At 36.8% G+C, this 22,396-nt stretch overlaps 1 protein-coding gene across 2 annotated transcripts; it reads left to right on the top strand.

The window, feature by feature from the left end:
• The first annotated feature begins 647 nt into the window (after positions 1–647).
• LOC112502949 (COP1-interacting protein 7) lies at positions 648–20,478 on the top strand. Of its 2 annotated transcripts, none has more exons than XM_025106984.1 (13): positions 648–910; positions 4,478–4,657; positions 9,526–9,637; positions 9,718–9,757; positions 9,849–9,901; positions 9,990–10,039; positions 12,927–13,079; positions 13,174–13,391; positions 14,282–15,630; positions 15,808–16,731; positions 17,963–18,341; positions 20,006–20,071; positions 20,213–20,478. In XM_025106984.1, the coding sequence occupies exons 1-13, from the start codon at positions 852–854 to the stop codon at positions 20,272–20,274; spliced, it is 3,645 nt and encodes a 1,214-aa protein (XP_024962752.1). In that variant the 5' UTR covers positions 648–851; the 3' UTR covers positions 20,275–20,478. The 2 variants fall into 2 exon arrangements, with proteins under 2 accessions (XP_024962752.1, XP_024962751.1); XM_025106983.1 differs by having other exon boundaries at positions 20,003–20,071.
• The last annotated feature ends 1,918 nt before the right edge of the window (positions 20,479–22,396 follow it).

Below are 22,396 nucleotides of genomic sequence, written 5' to 3'. Positions count from 1 at the left end.
GATAGAGATTTGACCGGGGATAGGATGTTAATTCCTATACCCACTGGAGACTAGGGAGGCAGTGGATGTTACTACAAACCGGGGCAGGGGATTACAAAACCCGCCCCATCTCCACCCATTACCATGCTTGATTCTATTATCATGTGAATTATAAATCAATATCAAATCCTTTTCTATTTACATTTTTAATATTACAATTTGGAATTCAATTTTATTTTCACATCCTCTCCATTTAATATATTTTGTGATTCCAAAATGTTTATTTTCAATAATAATCAAGTTTTAGAACTTTTTATATTAGAAAACCAAATTTACTTTTTACCTATATTTTGAGGAAAATAAATTTGAGCAAATACATTTACTATTTTTTAAAAAGAGTGTTATTTAGGTGCTCTTGTATAATTATTAATTACTAATTATTAATTGATATTTATATTAAGATTTTTTTAACAAATCAAAATACAAAAAAAATGTGGATACTTTTTGTATTATTTCATATTTTGAGGGTTGTTAATGTAAAATTATTCAAAATATAGGGAGTGTAGATGTGAAGATTGCTAATTTCTTTCAGGAAACAGTCGAGAGAGAGAGAGAAAAGGGCACTTTGGATACTCTCTTTCTCTCTTCAATGCAGCAGCAGCAGCCACCATTAAAGGATCTCTTTCAAGTTTCTGCTTTAGCTCTGCAACATCAGCTCACTCATCAAACATCATTTTGACTTTCTCTAGCTTTTCCCTGTCAAATCTGTTCCATTTTTTGATTTGAAATGTCTCAATTCTGACTATTACAAAGTCCCCAAAAGGTCCAAGTCTACAGCTTTTCTTTCCATCTGATCGGATTTTCAACTAACAATGAAGTCAAGAACTCGTTTGGATTCTGTCGTATTCCAACTCACGCCCACAAGAACAAGGTAATTTTGTGTCTTCTTTCGCTAATTGTATAAAAGGCAAAGTTAAAATATCTTTAAGAGTTTCGAAATGGAACTTCGCCTTGTAGTTCCAGTATATGGTCTCATTTAATATCATGAGTGTTCATTCTGTTCGAACTTGCTCCTTAGGGCATTTGACCTCCTCTGAATGTGCATATCTTTTCTTGATGTATGTTCGATTGATTATTATCATCATTTTTGGCAAAGATTGAAGCATCTGAAATCTAGAAAACAAACAAACATATACTAAATCCAATATTGCGTCCCGATTTAGGGAATTTCATTGTCCAATGCTGCCGTAGAGGGGCAGTTTAGCTTGGCACTTGAGAGTTGAGAAAGGCTCGGTTTCTCCAACTGTATATAAATTTCTGACCCTTTTTGCTTGAATGCAACATTTTGCCTGCTCAAAATTGATACAACCCATGTGGAATCGCACAACCCACTGGATTGAACGCCTAGCTGCGTAAGGAGGTTGCCACCCTTGCCTCGAACTCGACGATTTGGACCTGCGCTACTTGGCTTGCAACCTAGGTCGTGGCTAGGTCGCAATGCAAATTCACGTTCGGCCCCTGGGTATAAAAAGGGTCGTCTTTAGATATTTTTGGGCAGTAGCTTCCTCGTTGAGGTTTTTCATAACTTTTTTTTTCCCATTTTTAGTAAGGGACGCAGAAGGCTTTGTTTTGCTGATTTCTTGATTCAAGGATCATTGTAACGCATAGTAATCCTCCTGGTTAGCAATAGAATCAATCTCTCTCTCTCTTGTGGAGTACACTATCACATCGATAGTGCAACAAGGACAAAATTAAGTTATTCAACAAAACAAACCATAATCTAAAACAAATATGTCAATTTTAAGTTAGGTGACACATTGAATGTTTAAAAGAAATACATAAATTTATATCAAATTAGATATAGTCATATAGACTAAAAGTTAAAAAAACAATACAAAGTAATGGAAACATGAAAGCTATATTACTTCTTTTTTGAAGTATATAATATATTTTATATACGACAAATGCAACAAATAAACTCACACACCCTCCTCATCATTGGTGAGGTTTGAACCCCTGACCTCCTACAAGGCAAAAGACTCAGATACCACCAGGCCAAAGGCCCTTTGGCAAGGCTATATTACTTTCGAGAAAGCATATAATTATCACTTTGAAGTAAGATGAAAGTACGCATGTGTTACCAACATGAACCTTTGGTTACATTGGGTTGATTACAAAGGTACTTGTGATTCGTGGGTATTTGAAGTAATTATTCAATACTTGTGTAGTGGATGATTTTTCAAGATTGTATGCATGTTCTAGCAAAAGAAGAGGGAAAGCTAAGTTAAGAAGAGCTCTGATTGAAACCTTGATCCGTTCAGTGAAGCTTATATCTCTCTTCCTTCATACGCCCTTCTACATAACAGTGGGCACAAAAGTACTTTTCCTGTACACTAAGGGGGCATTTGGTTAGCATAATGTTTTATGAAGGAATGAAATTTGTCAAAGGAATTTGACTTTGAAGGAATTGGAATGGAATTTGACAGCCTGTTTTGTTGGAATGAATTGAAATGGAATTTGTTAAATGATTTGGAATCTGCCTATTTGGTTCGTAGAATGTAGCTTCAAAATTGAAATGAATAAACGATAAATGACCAAAATACCCCTTTTAGAACGATGGTGGTTCAAATTTGTGGTGGTCGATAGTGGTTTAGAACGGTGGTTCAGGTCAGTGGCGGCCGATGGTGGTTCAAATCAGTAGTTGAGAACAATGGTGGTCAACAGTGGTTTAGAATGGTGTGGTTCAGATCGGTGGTGGTCGAAGATGCTTCAGAACGGTGGTTCTGATCGATGGTGGTCGACGGTGGTTCAGAATGGTGATTCAGATCGGTGGTGGTCGGCTGTGGTTCAGATCCTTGGTGGTCAGCGTGGTTCAGATCGATGGGTGGTTGGCGATGGTTCAGATCGGTGGTGGTCGGCGGTAGTTTAGAGTGGTGGTTCAGATCGGTGGTGGTCGGTGGAGGTTTAGAATGGTGGTGGTCGGCGGTTTTTCCAAAACAGTGGTGGTCGATGGTGATAATTTTGTCTTTTTGAGAAAATAGAATATAATGTAATTGAATTCCTTCTATCCTTTGGTGGAATGACCAAATCCATCAACGGTGGAATGCGTGGAATTCAATTCCATTCCATAGGTAAACCAAATAACCAAATACCTACATGGAATTTGGTTAACGAAATTGATTGTTCCAATTCCTTCAGATTCCATTACCAAACTCCCCCGAAGGGAATAAGAAGAATGAGACTCGGGAATTTTTTACAAAGCACTTTGATAGTGGGCTTTAGATGCCATGGAAGTAGGACCTAGAGTTATTGAGAAAGCAGTTGCCGCTATGACTTATATGGCTAACCAAACGCCCCCTAAGGGAATAAGAAGAATGAGACTGGGAAATTTTTACAATGCACTTTGATAGCATTATGGGCTTTAGATGCCATGGAGGTAGGACTTGGAGTTGATGAGAAAGCAGCTGCCGGTATGACTTATATGGTAGAATATGGCCTTGATGTAGGTTCTCTTTTTGTTTGAGCATGCCATAGGCTACAAGTGCTAGAAATGGGTTGAGGAAGAGTACATGCCAATGGATGATTCTTTAGGAATCATTCAAACCCATCCTCAACGGCTTGGTTTTCTTTGATCTTGTTCTCACCTAGTTAGATGCTATGGTTACTAATTAGTGTCATCCTAGATCTACTAAATCTCCTAAAGATATAGTTAACTTAAGTACTAGATTTTTAAATCCCTCGTGATTGTGTATAGATTTTCAATAAGCATAAATTTTTACTTATGTTGTGTTGATTCTTTTGGCTTTTGTCTTGTCATTCTTAGCGGAGATTACAAAGAATTAGTTAGAACAACCATTAGACCAGTTCACCCTATGCATTAGAAGTTTGACCACCAAAAAACAACATATTCAATAACAAAATATAGTATCGAGATGCTAAAACTTGCACCAAGTGGATACAATCCAAAAGAAAATTGTTTACCTGATTTTGTTACAAAAATGATTATGAAAACTATTGCTACTTTTATGGTTTTCTTTATAACATCAAAAATTGATTTCACCAAAAGATGGAGAAGGTGGAAAGACAAGGCAAAACATAAATATTGCATTATATTCAAATTACCAAAGAAGAGGATCCCCTGTCCGATCATTTGAATACAAGTTGGGCTTTAGTCACTATCAATGGGAGTCTAATATCAACTTGTATTGCTTCCTATTTGGTGTTACACCATAGGTTTTAAGAATATTGCTTTAGTTTTATTTTGTAATCCCAATACTTGAAAGAGTTCCATCACGATAAAAAGGAATGCATCTGTCATATTGGTAATTCACTTTTCGTTTACATCATCAAAGCTTTAGACTAATCACCTTTTGCAATATGAGATGACATGACAGTCTTCATTCAATTATGTATGCTTTATAGTCAAGATACATATAGTTGATACTTCTTAATGGCAATTGAAATTCTTAATTTAGTCGTAACTGCTGCAAATTACCAGGTGCGATTTGTACATCATTGCAAATGATAAGAAAGAGAAAATTGCTTCTGGTTTGCTGAGCCCTTTTATTGCCCATCTAAAGACAGCTCAAGATCAAATTGCAGAAGGTGGCTATTCAGTATTGCTTGAACCAGAAGCTGGCGGTAATGCAACATGGTTTACAAAGTGTACGGTGGAAAGGTTTGTATTATTCTTGGTACTTTACAATCTTTTTGCATATTTCTGTTGTTTTCTTTTTAGGTAAGCGTTTATTAATCTGTTTCAATTTGGACATGTTACTGAACTAGCAGTCATAATGATCCTCATTTTAGCGAAAACAATTCAAGTGTTTTGGTTTAAGTAAAAAATATATAATTTGAAACGCCTTGTATGTTACAATTCCACACTGTTAATAGATAGAACTAGAACTATGGTTTGGTTGGTCTTTTAGTTTTGTGTGTTGTGACCTGTTGAATTGGTTTTGTAGTTTATCACTGAACTAGCAGTCATGACGATTCTCAATTTAGAGAGGTCAATTGAAGTGCTTTGATGCAAGTACAAAAAGTAACTTGTAAAGCTTGATAAGTGACAACATTTCCATACTATTAATATATAGAACTTGAAGTATGGTTTAGTTAATTTTCATAATGTGTTTGACGTGTTAAACCGGTTTTTGTTTATTCCATTTATTTTAAGCCTATAAGACCTGTCTTGTATGTTATCTATTCCTTTAGGGGATTCCCTCGAGGATCAACATCAATTGTCATGCTAATCACTTACATAGTGTAGGAACCAAATAGAAATCCCTTTTGTCATTATATGCTAGCAGAAACCCTACATGTTGTTGCCAAACTCTAGGCTAATGACCCTAACCATCATCTTTATTCAATTCCCACCCTTGTTATGTTCTATCACAACATCCTCGGTAACTTGTTAGAACCTTTATCTGAGGTCTCAACTTTTGTTGTCACCATTGCAACCACCACCTCATTCACATCTCTTCAACCTCCAATTTTAACCACATTTGTCGGGCTTTACGAGTCCTGAATGAATTTGGTTCATGGCACAATGTGGTAACTTGATTGATCACCTTTTCTGATCTTCTCCCCGTTTCCTAATTATATTGTACTTAGCTCAATGTTACTTGCAATGCAAAATCCTTGTCACTCACTTGCTAATTGTTTTGCATTGCTTGAGTTGCTATGTGATTTTGTTTGGCATCTTCCATCATCGTTGTTAGCTGAGAAGATTGTTGACCAGCTTATCTTATCTAATTTATTTTTGCCTGTGGGAATGTGGCTAGTTGAGCATTGATTGGTCAAACTGTGTTGGTTAATTTTTATGATTTTTGTTCTTATCAAATAATGACTAATTACTATTAGTTTACTGAGGAATAAAATAGCTTGAGATGTATTTAACTGATAAGGTTTTAATTTGATCAAGATTTTGGTCTTGATTAACTATGAATGGCAAGATTTTGCCTTGCATAATGTTCTGACCACTAGATTCTACAATGGCTCATTTTTCACTCTATATTCAAAGTCTTGATTCGTATTTGGTTGGTCATTGTATTGCTAGAAGACACCTGTGTGTTATTTTAGTAATCAACTAAGTTCTTAGGTTTCGGTCTGTTGTTTATGAACATGCTTAAGAGTTAAGACTTTGTCTCATGTTATGCTCTTATCATCATGAGCATGAATTGCCTCTAAGAGAGTGCATGTCAATGCAGAGAGTCCTTATATTTGATGCCTGAATAAAATATGAAAGTAATCATACCACACACTAGGAGACAACTTGAGACCATATAATGAAAGTCGGAATCAATATACCTTTGAGGCCTCCTCATTGATAACAAACCTAGAGGATGCTTCTTGTACTCTTCCTCAAGAGTGCCATTAAGGTCCACATTCTTGACATTGAACTGCTGGAGCAACCAATGATTAATGGCAACCAAGTCTATACAAAAACAAACAAAAGACATTGGCCACCTAAAAATATTAGGGCACCCATGGGTTGAGGACATTTGCATAACCCAATCCAACTACTTCGATTTAGAGAATTGTGACATCGTTTTAATGTATAACCCAACCCAACTCAACCCGTTACATTTCGGGTTGTGTTGGGTTGGTTAGGTTGAACATAGTTGTAACGAGATGGCTAAATTTAAATTTAAAACCTAAAATTTAAGGATTTAGCTATACTTCAATGCAAATAAACATATGATCTTTTAGAATAGGGGTTGAAAGATCATAACTCATTGTGGATTTAGAAGTTGAGATGAGACAAGAGGGTTGTAAATTAGAGGTTCACATGGGTTTGGTTGGCTGGGTTGAAGGGCATTTAAATAACCCAACCCAACTACTTTGGTTTGGAAAAGCGTAATCCTTTCAAACTATTTTTAATGTATAATCCTACCGTTACTTCTGGTTGGCTTGTCGGGTTTATGTGTATCCATAGAAAGAATGTCTCATCAAGTCATCATAATCCATCCCATAAGAATGAGAATGTCCATTTGCGACTAACCGAGATTTCAACCAAATATAATGAACTGTCAAGATTAAGCTTCACTATAAACACCTATTTTATAACTTATTTTGTGCTTTCTAGGAGGAAGTTGTTCTAAATGCCAAGGATGGTTCTTTTGTAGGGCAACCACTCTTACATTGCTTTAAATCATCTAGGGTGATTAAAGGCCAATACATGTAACGTCAATGCAGGTAAAATATTTACAAAGGCTTAGGCTATAACGACGATAGCCCTTTTGGCCATGTGAATACCAAAGGAACACTTGATAGCACGTGGTGTAAGTTTAAATATGTCCTTGGTAATGATCACATATATAGGAGACGGATCCAAATATTTTAGGAGCTAGAGGAAAAGAGGTGCCTTTTGGAAATAGTATGGAGAAGGGTGTCTGGGTTAAATCATCATATGAGCCACATCTAGCAAATGGCAGTTTTTCCGTTCAAGGATGCCATTTTGCTGGGTGTATAGTGTATACTCATGCATAATACCGCAACACTTGGAGAAAAAAACTTGTAAAGTTAGTTGAGATGTATAGTTGGGTTTTAACCTAAGTTTAGAAGTCTCGAAAGATGGAAGAAATTTCTGTCCATATTTTAAGCTAGAAACCTAGATTGCACGAGAAAATTCATCAACAAATGTAATAAATATTTAAGATCACTAGTATAGGTAATTGGATAAGTAGATAAGGTCCCCATATATCTGAATGAATATAGATCTTTGTTCTTGGTTATGGGTTATAATTGGACATGATGATGCATTAGTAAACCTAACTAGGTTATGGGTTATATTGATATTAGGATTGGATATAAGATCTTTGTTCTCGGTCTTATGATGAATGACACTGGAATCAATCATCCGGAATGATGAGCATGTGAAAAACAAGTAGACGATGTACAAGACCGTGTTGTATTAGCCGTAGGAGTGAAACCAATCTAGAAGGGTTTTCCTTGCTAAACGACTGTGGTCGCAACATCTTCAGCATAGGCTACTTGGGGTTGTTAGTCTACGCCATGTGTTTGTAATCCTTGAAATAGAATCAATGGATGTTTTTATACCTACCCTTTTTAGTATTTCTGGCACTAGAAGTTGCAAATGCTGATATTTAGACGGCTGTATGGTGAGTTACTCATGTACATTTTCCGAGCGAGCACTGAATGCTAATGACTGAAATGTTGTGTGGCTATGTAGCAATGGGCGAGCACTGGAAAATTTGGGAGACAATTAGGGAATGAATGTCATCATGTCCATTTTAGCCAATTGCTCCTCAACTTCAACATCTAGAGTTACAGGGAAGAAAGCTCGAAGCTCCCTTACATTTGAAGTAGCACCCGAACACAAAGTACATATGGACATGGATTCCTAGCCTTGAAGGAAGACTACAAGTGCTCCCACATTTTCTTTGTGGTAGGGTAATTTTGGGTGATACTTGGCACTTGTGGTTCCATTGCATTCCATAGCGCCATTCAGGTTCCACTATCATTGATCTTTCACTCCCAGATTTTAAGGTTTGGAGGGTCCTGACTCAAATAATCATGCTTGTCCAGACTTTCAAGACTGATTTGGACAAACATATTCCATTGAGCCTAATTCACAGATTGTAGTTTAATTGGAATATTCAAAATAGCATTACACATGGAATTGTAACAACACTAGCCTGTGATTCTTGAACTGGAACTTGGTATCCCTGTGAAGAATTTATACTAAAATCTGGAACAAGACTTCAGATGAACAAAATGATTCAGACAATGGTGTTTCTGACAGCTATAAACCCACAAACAGGTGATGATTTCTGGATTAGTAGCACTAAAACAGGTAAACAGAAAGAGGGCAGGGTCAGCGGCGTGGCTAGGGTTTAATCACATCAGAGACAGCGGAGGGTTGCTAGGGTTTCGTCACACTGAAGACAGTTTCCATTGCACTGGAAGGAAGGGGGGGTGACAACTTAGTGAAGTACATCAAGTGTGTGTGTCAAATTTTATAAAATGCCTCTTGCTAGCTTAAACATGTGGAAAGGATGCAGTGCTTATTACTTATCTTGAGGATGAACAAGATAAAATTATCAAGTTCCACTCGTTCTAGTGAATTGTTATTGATTTGCGTGAACATTCTGTTTGGCATAATAGTTAAAAGGCCTGACAACCAAATAATTAGTTAGTGTATGCTTGTTCTTTGTCGTTCACCTTCTTTGTATTTGTTACCCATCAATATGACCATGTAAACTGCTGCTATTTTATTTGACATCGACAGTGTTAACTTGGGAACATGTTAATATCATCCCTGACGAGTGCCCTCTGGCTAACTTGCACCCTTTTGACTCTGTTGAAATATTACCATCACTTTTATCATGTCTGAACTACTGAGAAGTTAAAATTTCTTGTGCTACTATTGCTCATTGCTTTCACTTATGGGGAATTACTATTGTGTTTGCTTTAAACCTTTCACCTGAAAGCTATTTATGCAAAGCGTGTTTCAAAGCCATCTCTCATGAAATCCTGTTCAATATTGAAGAAAAAGCACAAAACCTAATATCTTATTGTTTAAAGCTTTGTTCGCTTTGTGAGCACTCCCGAGATTCTGGAACGTGTCTACACCATAGAATCTGAAATCCTACAGATTGAAGAAGCAATTGCAATTCAAGGAAACAATGATCTTTTGGTGAGCATTATGAGCAGCATATATATTAATATATCATGTCAGGATAAACTTGTTCTTAATCTAAGTGTTCACCATGACAGATAGATGAACAACACAAAAAGCCCGTGGCAAGCAATGAAGGTATTATATAGTAAATGACATGCACCATGCAGCATTTCCATTTCTGTTAGTTTTTAACTTGGTATTAAATTCATACCATAACTTTTTGCAGGAAATAAATCTACATGTGACGCTGATGATGAGAAGGCAATTGTCATTTACAAGGTAACGAATCATCAAGTGTGCTCATCACCTGATGTGTTTTAATGTTTAATCATTTGCTATTAATTCTGTTTTTTTTTTCTGTTGGCAGCCTGGTGCCCATGAGACTGCTGGTTCCATTGACAAGGAGAGAAATTCAAAGTATTGGTGCTTCCTCTCTTAAGTTTATTGTTCATCAATATGCGTCTTAAGTTGATTATGAGTGTTGAAACCCAACACTTCCCCAATTTTTAATATGATCTTTACATTTCTAACACTATTTTTGTTCATTATGTATTTCGTATAGTTTACTAGTTGTCAATTTTTTTACTAAATAAAATAAATGTATATCATGAATGAAGTTTAAAGTAGTCTACTTGACTATCGAAGTCAAATCAGGACATTTGTTGTGGAGTGAAGAAGTAACTTTTTGCCTAAGGTGGTTGGTTTTTGTTTGCTACATATTAGAAGCTAAAGTACTGATGCATTGTTTCATGGTGTAGTTAACTACAGTCACTCACACTACAAAGTGGAACATGTGTGTCACATTATCTTGGGGTTTAAATACCTAATAATGAGGGATTTTATATCCCTTGTTAGTTAAGTGCCTGACTTTTTAGAAAACCATGGGACCAGACCCTACACTATGTAAAATTACGTTAATACCGAACCAGTCCTTGTCCAGTTATACCCATCTACTTTCCTATCCAAGGTCCCATTTTGGGGGAGTGAAGTACTAGCACTTTTTTACTTAGAGCTGGATCCAACTTTGCTAGCATTTTCCCTAGAGACAGACAAAGGTGGTTGGGTATGCCAGTGAGAGTTTGGGTCCACTCCTATTAATTTCTGTCTTCCACAAATGAATCATCTATGTTGACAAATTAGTCAACTATGGTGACTATTCTTCCATAGTTTGCAAGTGTCCTCAGCAGCAATTCTATCAATCGCTTCTGTTAGCTGGGTCAATTGTATTCAAGACATCAGGTGCAACAAGGCTCAGAGGTCTCCGTTTGGACTAGGAGTGAGGTGACATGCTTGCCTCATTGTACGAGGCTCATTGTAGTGTACATGCTAGAAACTGAGGAACAGTAATATGCCATTTCTAATGATTTAGAAGTGTACAAATGCTGCATGTATATGCACAAAATCTAACTTAGTGCCACAATTTATGTGATCCTAATGGATTTTTGAGCAGCCTAATACATAATTTCCACCCAATTTTCTCCTACAACCCCCCTCAAGCATTCCCTTCCAACTCGCGTTTAGAACTATCAAATAGTGAACCTAATAACCCTTTGGTAAAAAACATCTGCAAGCTGACTGTGTATAGAGCCATGACACTCCTCTCCAACGTCTTGATAAAGTACCTGTCAATATGTGTTTGTTTGATCATGTTGCACCAAATTATGGGTTATGCTAATTTCTAACTTATTATCACAATCTCATTGGAGCATCCCACTTGATCTTCAAATCTTATTACACAGTCTTCAGCCAGAGTAGTTCACACACTCCTTGAGTCATTGCTTGGAATTGTGCTCTGCCCTTGATCTTGCTACCACATTTTGTCTTGATCAACATGTCAAAACTATATCATCCATGCAAACAAGGGTTCTGACTCTCTTCAGTCAAAATGCTTAAACAATGTGTGACATCCTTGACTTCTGCATATCTTCCAAACCATGCCAAGAGATTGTTTTTAGTCCATATTAGTGCTTTTTCAGTCTATGTACTTTATGTTCGGCCAAATTCTTCTCATATTCTGGTGAATTATTCATATTTTTCTCCTCCATATCCCCATGCAAAATTGCATGTTTTATATGGAAATGATGGAATCCTAGGCATCTACTCATTCTCACTATTTTCGTTTTAGAATTGGGGTAAATGTCCCAAGTAGTAGTGTATGCTACGAGTTCCTTAACATTATCAACAAGTCTTTTCTTATACGTTTCAATTGAACCATCTACTCTGTACTTCAATCCACTGCATTCTACGGGCTTCTTTCCTTATAGGCTATAGCATCCTTAGTAATTCTCATGTTCTTCTAATTCTTCCATCTTTTCATTCATGGTTTATCCCAACTTTTCATTGGATAATGCCTCACCCAGGTTGGTGAGAATGGGAAAATAGTGTTTTGGTTGATAAGGGTGACTCTATGTGCAAGTGAGAAGTTTTGAATGGAAGATAATTTGCAAGAGGATATACCTGGCGTTCGGTGCATTCTCTACATCCTTCCCCAAAAGTGATTGGAAAATTTTAGTTTTCATCCTGAGGCTCTATTTCAGCTGGTAGAGTAGGTTTAGAGACGAGTCAAAAGATATTGCTCAAGTATTAGGCCCCGTATTGGATTCTTGATGGTCTTCAAAGTCCACGTTGTGGACTTCACCTTAGATCTTCCAGAACAGTTTTGCTTAGGACTGGTTCAGTTTTGATGGGTGGTTGAAGATTGGGTATAGGTTCTCAGTTAGGCATTGTTCGAGTTGTTCCAGTTGGTGTGTGATGGCACTAGTGTAGTAATGTGCTCTATAGGCCTGGCAAAGGTGCAAATGGTGTGTTTTTGTATGAGTGAGAAAATCTCCAATTCTCCAATCGATATCTTCCCTTTTTAAAGTTCTCCCTAAAGGCCAAGTGTAATGACACTTCTTCATGAAAATCACATCTATATTTCTATATATTAGTTACCTCTATCACTGCTAAAAGTATGGCTTATGTTCCCTATTATTTTTGGGATGGAGTGCAATCAACATATACTACAGTGACAAACATAGTGCTTTAAGCTTAACCTGCCACTCATTCCTTTTCGACTTTTCCTGGAATGACAACAGACAGTGATTTGAAAAAATTATAAGAGAGTACTTGAGCGTTCTTAAATATGTTATGTACTTTGTTTCGAATCAACTAATAAAGTTGTATAAGCGAAGAAAACTAATTTCTAATCTTATAGAAATGGGGTAATATTTTAGTCTCAAACTAAAAAATTTCATTCGCATCACTAATTTGTTATTCAATGTGGCCAGCTGCATATATTTATTTTCTATTTGCGTATATTCAGACTCCAGCTCTTAAATGTTCTTGAGACACGCAAAACAGTGCTGAAGAAAGAACAAGGCATGGCTTTTGCACGTGCTGCGGCTGCTGGATTTGACATTGAGCATGTGGCAAATTTGTTATTGTTTGCTGAATCCTTTGGTGCATCACGTCTAATGTAAGGAGCTATATTTGCATAATAATCCTTACGTGTTGCTGTTTATCGTTTGCATGAATATTACATTCCTTTCATTTTTTTGATGCACAAACAGGAGTGCTTGCTTGAAGTTTGTGGATTTGTGGAAGCAGAAACACGATTCTGGACAATGGGTTGAAATAGCAGCAGAAGATGCAATGTCTAGCAAATCAGATTACTCTGCCATGAATGCATCAGGAGTTGTGCTTTCAAGTATGACCAACATACATAATGAACCCAGGAGTGAGGCTACTTCAGAAACTAAAGAGAAACCAGGCAGCGATCGAAATGCAGGTAAGGACTTACTTGAGCAGTTTTATTATTTAAGTGGGCTCTTCATAATAAAAAATTTGTCTCATTATTTACCACACTTCCTATATTGTCACTATGATCCCTTCTGCCAGATCCAATTATGTAGGTTACAATCTCTTCCCAGTATTAATGTTTGGATATTTCACCCCCTGAGATAACAGTATATATCATCAAATAGAAGCTGCTCCCACTTCCACAGATGAAAGGCTTCTAGGCCGATAGAAATGGTAGTGGGCAAAAAGGAACAACTCGATTGACTAGAATAACCCATTGGATTCTAGAGAACATAGACTTCATGTTTTGACTGGGATAGCCATGTTTTGAACATGCTCCTCAGCAAATTTGAGAAAATAAGTAGCCTGAAGAGTTGCTCAAATCACACAAACAAAGTCTTCATGTTCAATTAAGCCCATGCTTATTCACCTCTGTGCCGGAACTTGTTTGATAGTTTCAGTTGTCATCAGAACTTGGAAAGTAAATATAATTGGAAGTGATAGTGTGAAGATGCACAAAGGTCCATCCCAATTGGTCCCTCTGTGGCCCAGTCAAAGTTAGGATTGGTCCTGCCTCCCAAATACAAGGATCAATCCAGGCCTGCTGGCCCTAAATGGTCTCCACCAGGCCCTATCCTATTTTATTATAACTGTAGGATAATGTGTTAATGTTATTACTTTTATGCTAACATGTTAGGCTAACATTTAATATTTTCTTTTTTCTAATTTCATTTGGATAATATTTTAATAATTATGTTTAATAACATTTAGTTATCTTGTAGTCTTGTTTGGGTATATCCTGGTTTTATTCTGAAGACGTTTTTCATTAACAAATAGCTAAGTAAATTCATTTGTTGTCATTTGGATGACCAAGTTCAGCTGGTCAGCATACAGGACAATTTCCACATCCATTTTTCGCTCCCTGGGCTATGCATTCTTCACCCGGCGGTGTACCAGTATATCAAGCATATCCCATGCAAGAATTGCCCTACTATCAACATTATCCAGGAAGTGGTCCATTTTATCCTCCACCTTATCCATCGATGGAGGATCCTCATTCTAGTGGTGGCCATAGAACTGAACAAAAGAGGCAGTCCATGGATAATAGATATAGCAACCCTGAATCTGAATCGGTGAATGAAGAAAGTTCATTTGGTTCAGAACGACATAAGAGTGCTGGAAAATCTGGTAAAAAGAAATCAGGCAGGGTGGTTATCCGAAATATTAACTACATTAACTCCAAAAGGCAGAATTCCTCAGAAGATGAATCAGAAACAGTTTCTGACACCGACGACGATGATGAAACTGAGAGTGATACACATAAAAGAAGCTTAAGATCCCCAAAGAGAAAAGGTAACCTAAAAGAATCAGAATCTGAGACTGTTAATAGAAAGGAAGCAGATAGTGGCCACTGGCAAGCATTTCAAAGTTATTTACTCAAAGGAGCTGCAGAAGATGGCCGCTCTGCTAATGAAGATATATTTGCAATGGACAGGGATCCTCAAACGAAAAGGCGGCAAAAAACCCTTGCTAATGATCCATTAGCTCATGAAGAACGTGACAATGATGGTGAAGGGCACAGAATTGACATACAGTCCTATGACAAAAATGGAAGGAAAATTGTATACAGGAGCGGAAATGATGATTTTATGGTAGGTGGAAGATTACATGCAAATGTACAGAATTCGTCAGATCTACTGGCCGATAATGGTTTCGAGGGAGTGACTGCCAATTTGGACCGACATGGCTTGCATGCTATTGATGGTGAAGCAATGATGGTTTCCTTGCGTTCAACTTCAGGTGTAAATGACAGTAGAACTACCATCAACATGGATTATGAAATCTCATCCAATACTCAAAATCCAGAAAACAAATCTAATAGAGTTAACTTTGAGCCGCATGACTTAAGCTTGATGCCAGAACGAGGTCTTGAAAAGAGATCTATAGGGTATGATCCTGCTTTAGACTATGAAATGCAGTTAGCTGAAGATGCTGCTTCACATGAGAGAAAGAGCAAGGAGGCTTTGACTGATGTGAAAAAAGGGTCTAAAAGTGCAGAAAAGCACCAACAGTCAAAAGCTAACCAGGCTACTTCAGATAAGAAGTTTGGGGGACCTATAAGGAAGGGAAAACCATCGAAGATTATAAATCCTCTAGAGGATGCACGAGCACGTGCGGAGAAATTAAGATCCTATAAAGCAGATCTCCAGAAAATGAAGAAAGAGCAGGTACTATTGCTGATTATTTTAAAATTTTAGAATGATATAAATTAACTTTGTCTTTTGGTATCACATCATTCATTGTCTTTCCTGTACCTTTTTATCATATTTCATATTCATTTCCCTAGCAGGAATGATCAATCTTTCTGTCAGTACCACCTATGCTTAAATCTAGTTTCTTTTCAGCAAGATGCAGAACATAAAAGACTTGAAGCTCTAAAGATGGAGCGGCAAAAGAGAATTGCGGCAAGAGCCAGTTCCATGTCTGGTCAGTCTACAGTTCCCACCAAAAAACAGTTACCATCTAAACTTTCCCCCATGTCCAACAGAGGATCCAAGTTCACTGATTCAGAGCCTGGATCGTCATCTCCTCTGCAAAGGTCCAAAATAAGGACTACTCCCTTAGGATCCAGCAATTCAAAGAAACCCTCAACAAGCAGCAAATCAATTGATGGGAGTAATTCGGCAGGGAATAGATTGACTAGATCCATGTCATCCATGTCGGATACAAAGAAAGAAATCAATCCTGTTACTCCTGATTCAAAGGCTTCTATGACACGGATTAGAAGACTATCCGAACCTAAAAAGATCAACAGTCATGCTGCTACTTCTTTCAAGACACGGAGTGCAGATCCTGTTTCAAAACCAAAATTATCCAATGGGCCTGAGAGCAAAAGGGTTTCTGCTATTATGAACCTTGATCGAAGTAAGGCTGCAATGCTGCCTGAGCTGAAGATCAGAACATCTAAAGTACCTTCAAAGCCAAGCCAAAAGATTTCAGGCACAAAGGAAACTGTTGTGAAGGTGAAGGATGACAAGCATGTTGCAACTTCTGAAGTTGTTAAACTGAATTTAAACGAAAGGTTATTGCATCAGAGTGATGCTGCTGACAACCCCATTATTGAAAAGACTGTTATGCTTGAACATAAGCAGCCATCAATAACTGTGGGAACTGCAGCTAGAGTAACCAAGGAATTTGATAGTAATCATGGAATAGGGAAGAATATCGAGGAAGATTGTGCAGCCAGTCATGAAGTGCCTTTGTCCATGGAAATTGTTGATAAGGGGACAATTTCAATCCAATTACAGAAAGATCCTAGATCTTGTGAGGTAAAATCAGTGATAATTTTGTGTATTTTTCATCACATACTCTGTTCACCCTGTAACAAATGCAACAATTTCCTTTTACGGGATGTCAAAGAAATAGATGCAATATTTCCTTTTTGGTTAAGAATTGCTCCAAAAAGACCTCTTTCTCTAATATAAGTAACCATTAAAGAATATCGATAGTGTGTGGTTGTGGTCCATGGCATCTTAATTTTGTCATTATTCAGGGGTGTTCAAACACTAAATCAGAAGTTGCTATTCTAGTTATCAAGTTGCACAGATCTACTTTATTCTCACAACTGCAAACAAATGCTTATTGAAAAGTTTAACTATATCACTTACTTGAACCCAGAATAAGTAGAGTATGAAAGCAAGCCAATGGGTCGAAAGCATGGCATTGAGACCTTAAGCAACCTATTAGATAATTACACTCCTGAAGCTGGAGCATTGCTCAACTTTCAACATATACGATCTATATATGTTGTTCATGTACATTGGCTGAATGATCTCCATGATGCACCTATATCAGCTCAACCAAAGCAGGTTGGCAGAAGTACCAACGACCTTTACTTGAGCCAAGTTCTCATCCACCACTTCATTTGAACACCAGTTAAATATACAAGTCTAAGAGATGTGCATAGCTGCTTCTTTTTCACATACATCTCCATCAAACCAAACATAGGATCTCCCATATCTTCTACCATATCACATGACCGCTAAAATTGTCCAAGGAATAGCTTGATGCTCAGGGGTTACCTTTAGAAGTAGAAACGCCTTCTTACTCTTCTAGGATAAGAAAGGAGTTTATATGGACTGGTCTTCTAAATCCATCAGAATTTCACACCACAAGATTTCTTTGAAGGAGAGAAGGGGAGGACCATAGAGGAGTCATCATTTAAGAAGAAAAGACAATTTAAAGAATGGTTCCTTTTTAGTTGTCTCTTTCAGTTTTGTAAATCCTCTTCTGTTTACAAGTTGAAGACGATTGATATACATTTTCTAACATAGTGCAGGAGATAAACTTAGGTTACAATATGGGCTTTTTATGTGTATCCATTAATTGATGTACTGAACATTCAGGATATTTCCTCTGATAATTTTATCTTTGAACCTTAAACATTTAGGTGACATGATACCAAATACTTTGCTGTGAACATCACATTGTTCTTCTCATTTTAACTGTGGTAGTCTGGGTTACAGATTGTTTTCCTAATGTTGTTATCCTGCTGATCAGGCGAGGAAAAGTTCTATGGAGGAATTGGCTGAAAATCCAGGCACAAGGTCAGCTGAAAAAACCTACCAAGCCCCTTATGCACGTGTTTCATCTTTTGAAGACCCATCTACTAGAAATTCAGACTATGCCAAAGCACCTCAGACAACCTTTGGGATTGCGTCTTCGGGTGGGGGAACTGAAAAAGCATATATTTATGATTTTAACAACTTGAAGCTGGAAAAGATCCCTGAAGTCCTTGAGAAGCCCCAAGTAAAGGAAGCAAAAGGATTCAGACGACTTCTGAAACTAGGAAAGAAAAGCCACAGCCCTTCAGATACGGCAAATGGGAATGGTTATGAACCAGATAATGTTACATTGAATGATGCTACTTCTGGTGAAGGTAACTCCTAATTGCTTTATTGCTACGCTCAATGAAATATGTTAAGTACATTGGTTTTTCTCAAAGGATATGGAAGGTCTAGTACTCTAGTTGTAATGAGTATAAGCAAATAGGAACTCTTGTTTTTCATAACTGAACTGGATTCATATCAAAACTAAGCCAACAAATCCATGTTGGTGATTCTAGTGTCATCAAACATTTCTAGTGTAGTTGTGATTTACTTTAGATCAATAGGGTTCATTGGTTATACGTGGTGCGGAGTGCACTCATATAAGCTATCGTGGACCTAAGATCAGCATAAAGTGGGGTTCAAGGCGAAGGTTCTAGGGGCAGAGCCCCTTGCCGATATGTGCCAAGTTCTATTCAGAAGGCATGTAGTCTTCTGAACTTCTATTCTGAAGGTGTGTAACTTTCTGACTTTATACTCAGAAGGCGTGTGGTCTTCTGAACTTCTAGTCAGAAGGCATGTAGCCTTCTGAACTTCACTTCAGAATATGGGACTTAAACTCGGAATGAATTTACTGTTGTTTTGATCTTATCCATTAGTAGTTATTTGATGACTGTTCTTATCTTCAATAACTACTTAACCACCCAAATTAATTGGCGAATAACTACATATTTAAGGAGTTTTAGATCTCAATTTAACAGACCGAAAACACATCTGTGTTCTGCTCAAGATTTTGCCTTCAAATCTTGAGTGTGTATTTGGATTATCTCCGAGTAAATTTCATGATACCCATAGGCTGAAACGGGGTCGAAATATTTTTTTTGAAAGGCAATAAAATGGAATAAAAGTATGGTTCGACCCTGTTTTATGGACAGTGATTCTATCCAAGCTCTTTTCATCGATATCTAATAGCCATACCCAGTTTCTAACATCCATCATTTAAAATAAAATGTGTCGGAAGTTGAATATTCATTTAGGCAGCTTTCCTTATGTGTGGCTGTGCTTATGCTACTCTCCGATGATTGAATAAAAAGCTAATGTCTTGTATCCACGTTTGTAACCACATGATCGACAAGATAATCAATCTTCCTGCACCATCACTCTTATCGATTGAATACCTTATTTATAGGAATTAGACATTTGTTGTTATTTAAGAGCTGATCATGTAAAAAATAAATCTTTGCACTAACAGAGTAGGAAAAAAAATAATGTCTCATAAAGCAAAGAGCTCTTCACAAGTTTGGTGTTGCCTTCTTAGAACACAAGTGACTTCTAGCATTCAACCTTAAATGAAAATATCCATCCTTGCTGTGTGTTATATGGTGGAACTAATGAAATAATAAAGATATCATGTGGATCTACAATTCAAGCAGGAAGTTGGCCTCTATATAAATGTAGGGATCCTTTATTTACTATTCCATTCAATAGCTTGTATTTTAGGAGTTGATGTATGATTTAGTAAATAAGTTTTATTAAATTTATTTATTTTGCCTATGAGTCTTACTTTTGAGCCAAAATATAATATTGGTGGACAGATTTAGGAGATCCAACATAAGATGCTCTAAGGATTTCAAAATGAGGCAAATAAATAACTTTTACAATACAATGACCACAACTTGCATTACATGATAACAGAGGGGTTAAACAAAATCCATCTTATTTTCACCATCACTATTCTAACTATTAGTATTTGCTGACTTTATGGATATTTCAGCAGTTCAAACATTGAAGACCTTAATCTCTGAAGATCAAACTCCCAGTCATGCTCATACTTCTCAAAAGTGTGAGTTTTTAGCTATATTCTACTCTATTAGATTCCAACCAATTTTTTGCTTTTCGGTTGACCTGAAAGTAGGAATGGTAAGGGTGTTTGTGTTGACCTTTAATGTATCTGAGTATTTGATTGTTTGTTTCTACTTGACAGCTTCAAGACACTTTTCTCTATTGTCCCCCTTCCGTGGGAAGACCAAGGCAACAACGACATGAAAAATGGCGGCATTCGTATTACTATAAATGTCTTACTCAAATTCCTGTTCCGGGGTTTTGAAATATGAATTAGATCAGCAATCAAAAATGATGTTCAATCTTGTATGTATGCATATATGTATATGATGCCAAACTCAAATCAATTTGGTATCCTAAAATAGTTATACAGTTGTTGGTTTTATCTGAATTTATTATATGGTTTTGACAAGGGGTCGTAGTCATTGGCATGCAGAATTATTAAGCTCTAGGTCAAAATAAATTAAGCTATAGACATTTAGAGTGGCATGCAAATAATACCCATTTGATGGAACTTTTCAAGCTATACATAAATCTTTGTGCAGTGTATCCATTGATCATTTTGAGAGGGAACGAAGGCCCCAACCAATCATCGTGATCTGTAGGGTCCCAAATGCATTGGGGCATTGTTTTTTGGAAGATCTATCTCGTGTCTGGTACTGCACGGTTCCACTCTGCAAGAACTCCGAATCATTCTCTTGAAGCTCATCCTCTTCATCATAAATCATCCGCTTGCCCCGAAATGACCTGGACCAATAGGGAAATCCCAATTCATTGGGCCTTTTGATACAATCAAATAGAAAGCCCCAAGGGGGCCATATTCTAGGAGCCCAAATGGGGCTCTGAAGCTAGGTTTTGATTTCATCTTTTCAGTCTTGGGAGTAAAATTCTGTAAATTTTTAGAAAAGAATCATAGTTTTTGGTGCTAGAAGGAAATTACTGGATGGTCTTTTTGTAAATCCATTCGGTCCAATACAGTGATTTCGTCGTTGGTGTTCTTTTCGACATGAGATACATGGTTATTGGGGATCTATTCTTGAAAATGGTTTGGTTTTCATCTAAGAAATCATAAAGCACTTGGCATGTTGTGTCATTCTCTATAAGGAATTATAGGATTACTTTGATTGTTAGTAGTATCTAAGATGGTGGTGGTTATTAAATATGGTTATGGCAGAAGTCTCCAGATATCAAGAGGTGGGATCATATGTCTGACATACAGAACCTTGTGTTTAGGGTGTTGGAGGAGACATTCTTTCTTGATGCAGAAATTGACACCATTTTGCACCTCATACGACGACGTATCTATGGTTTTCCTATAGTGATCCTCAAGATGTTTCCCAATATGTCATTGTTATTGGTGCGTTATAAATTAATGGGAAAACAAATGAGAAAGCCTACCGTCATTAACCGGGTGTTTGAGATTGTTTATTTTAGGTGTTTTTTGACTTATTTTAGTTTGACACGGATAATAAGTTAAATGCTAGTGTTTGGATGAGGACAAATAAAACTGGTTATACCAGTGCCAAACCGGTAATAAGCAGTTTTTGATAAGTTAATTCTTCATGACTTATGAAAAACTGTTTATTACCAGTTTATCATTTTAACCATGTTTTATTAATGTTTGTTAATTATTAATCTTATTGATATAAATTTTTGTCAAATATATTATTATAAATGATGAAAAATAATTTTTTACATGTTACTTTATAAACAATAATATGAAAGACTGCCTTTTTTGGTCATTTTACATATATAAGCAAAATTTGTCAAACACTAAAAAACAACTTATCAGCTTATTATTTTTTGGTATCGCTATAAGCTAATCCAAACACTTTTTACAAAACTCCGGTTTGATACCACGTAAGTTAATAAACATTTTTTACAAAAAAACATAAGTTGTTTTAAATAAGCAAATCCCAAACACCCCTAAATGGGAAGACAATGTGATTAGGTACCGTCATTAGGTACTTTTTTGGAAGGTATGCAAGCCTCAAATCAACACTTTACAATTCTTGCATCATAACCAACAGGTCCGGCCTTTACGACTATAATAAGCTCAAAGGCGATGACGACAATGCCGTCGATGCTAAATGTCCAAAGTCACTAAAATTCGTGATGGAGAAATATTTATATAAGGATACAATTGGTACCCGCTACCTACTAGTTAAACTTCTTGTTATGTGTATAATCAACAGAGCATAATTCTTTAACGCGGATCTTAGCCTTTATAAAATAAAGTTTTTTTTATATGGAAAAGTCCAAAAAAACCCAATGGACTTTACTGCTTGGAACGATTAAGTTCTTAGACAATTTTTTGGAACAAATA

Source organism: Cynara cardunculus, unplaced genomic scaffold (assembly GCF_001531365.2).
Source record: "Cynara cardunculus var. scolymus isolate 2C unplaced genomic scaffold, CcrdV1 Un_Scaffold_2233, whole genome shotgun sequence".
In the NCBI taxonomy this organism is placed as follows: domain Eukaryota; kingdom Viridiplantae; phylum Streptophyta; class Magnoliopsida; order Asterales; family Asteraceae; genus Cynara; species Cynara cardunculus.
Note: the sequence above shows the minus strand (reverse complement) of the source record. Positions and strands in the feature narration are given on the sequence as shown.

Bases quoted from the DNA above. Each gene is read 5' to 3' on its own strand.
- LOC112502949 (XM_025106983.1), top strand. From the start codon at position 852: ATGAAGTCAAGAACTCGTTTGGATTCTGTCGTATTCCAACTCACGCCC. The intron at 13,392-14,281 runs GTAAGGACTTAC...GACCAAGTTCAG, and splicing joins AGGCAGCGATCGAAATGCAG to CTGGTCAGCATACAGGACAA. The intron at 16,732-17,962 runs GTAAAATCAGTG...CCTGCTGATCAG, and splicing joins AAGATCCTAGATCTTGTGAG to GCGAGGAAAAGTTCTATGGA.